The sequence below is a fragment of the Pterocles gutturalis genome, unplaced genomic scaffold (assembly GCF_000699245.1).
Source record: "Pterocles gutturalis isolate BGI_N339 unplaced genomic scaffold, ASM69924v1 scaffold5482, whole genome shotgun sequence".
Lineage (NCBI taxonomy): Eukaryota > Metazoa > Chordata > Aves > Pterocliformes > Pteroclidae > Pterocles > Pterocles gutturalis.
The window spans coordinates 266-650 of NW_010110026.1; the positions used below are offsets into that span (position 1 = coordinate 266).

Below are 385 nucleotides of genomic sequence, written 5' to 3' on the forward strand. Positions count from 1 at the left end.
CCCATGGCAGGGGGTGGAAATTGATGATCTTGAGGGTCCATTACAATCCAAACCATTCTATGATTCTATGTACATACTCTGTACTAACAGGTTTCTCTCTTTTTTTTCTCCTCTCCTTCCCTTTTGCCCTCTCCCCTTCCTCCCACGCAGTTTGCCTACACAAGGATGGATTTCACGGAGGCCTATTCCGATCGGTGCTCTGCTGTGGGGCTTGCAGCCAGAGAAGGCGACGCCAAAATGCTGAGGAAACTAATCAAGCAGGGATACAGCATCGATGTTCCCGATAACAGGGGGTGGGTGCCAATCCACGAAGCAGCAGCTCACAATTCGACTGAATGCCTGAGGCTGCTAGTTCATGCAGGTGAGGAAAATTCGATGTGAAAGA

General features: G+C 49.6%; 1 protein-coding gene across 1 annotated transcript in view; it reads left to right on the top strand.

Annotated features, from left to right (window-relative positions):
* Positions 1-165: 165 nt before the first annotated feature.
* LOC104461539 (ankyrin repeat and SOCS box protein 3-like) overlaps positions 166-385 on the top strand; it is a 12,753-nt gene continuing 12,533 nt past the window's right edge. Inside the window, exon 1 of the mRNA XM_010073165.1 lies at positions 166-361. Within this exon, the coding sequence (XP_010071467.1) occupies positions 166-361 (196 nt within the window). The remainder of the gene's footprint in view (positions 362-385) is intronic.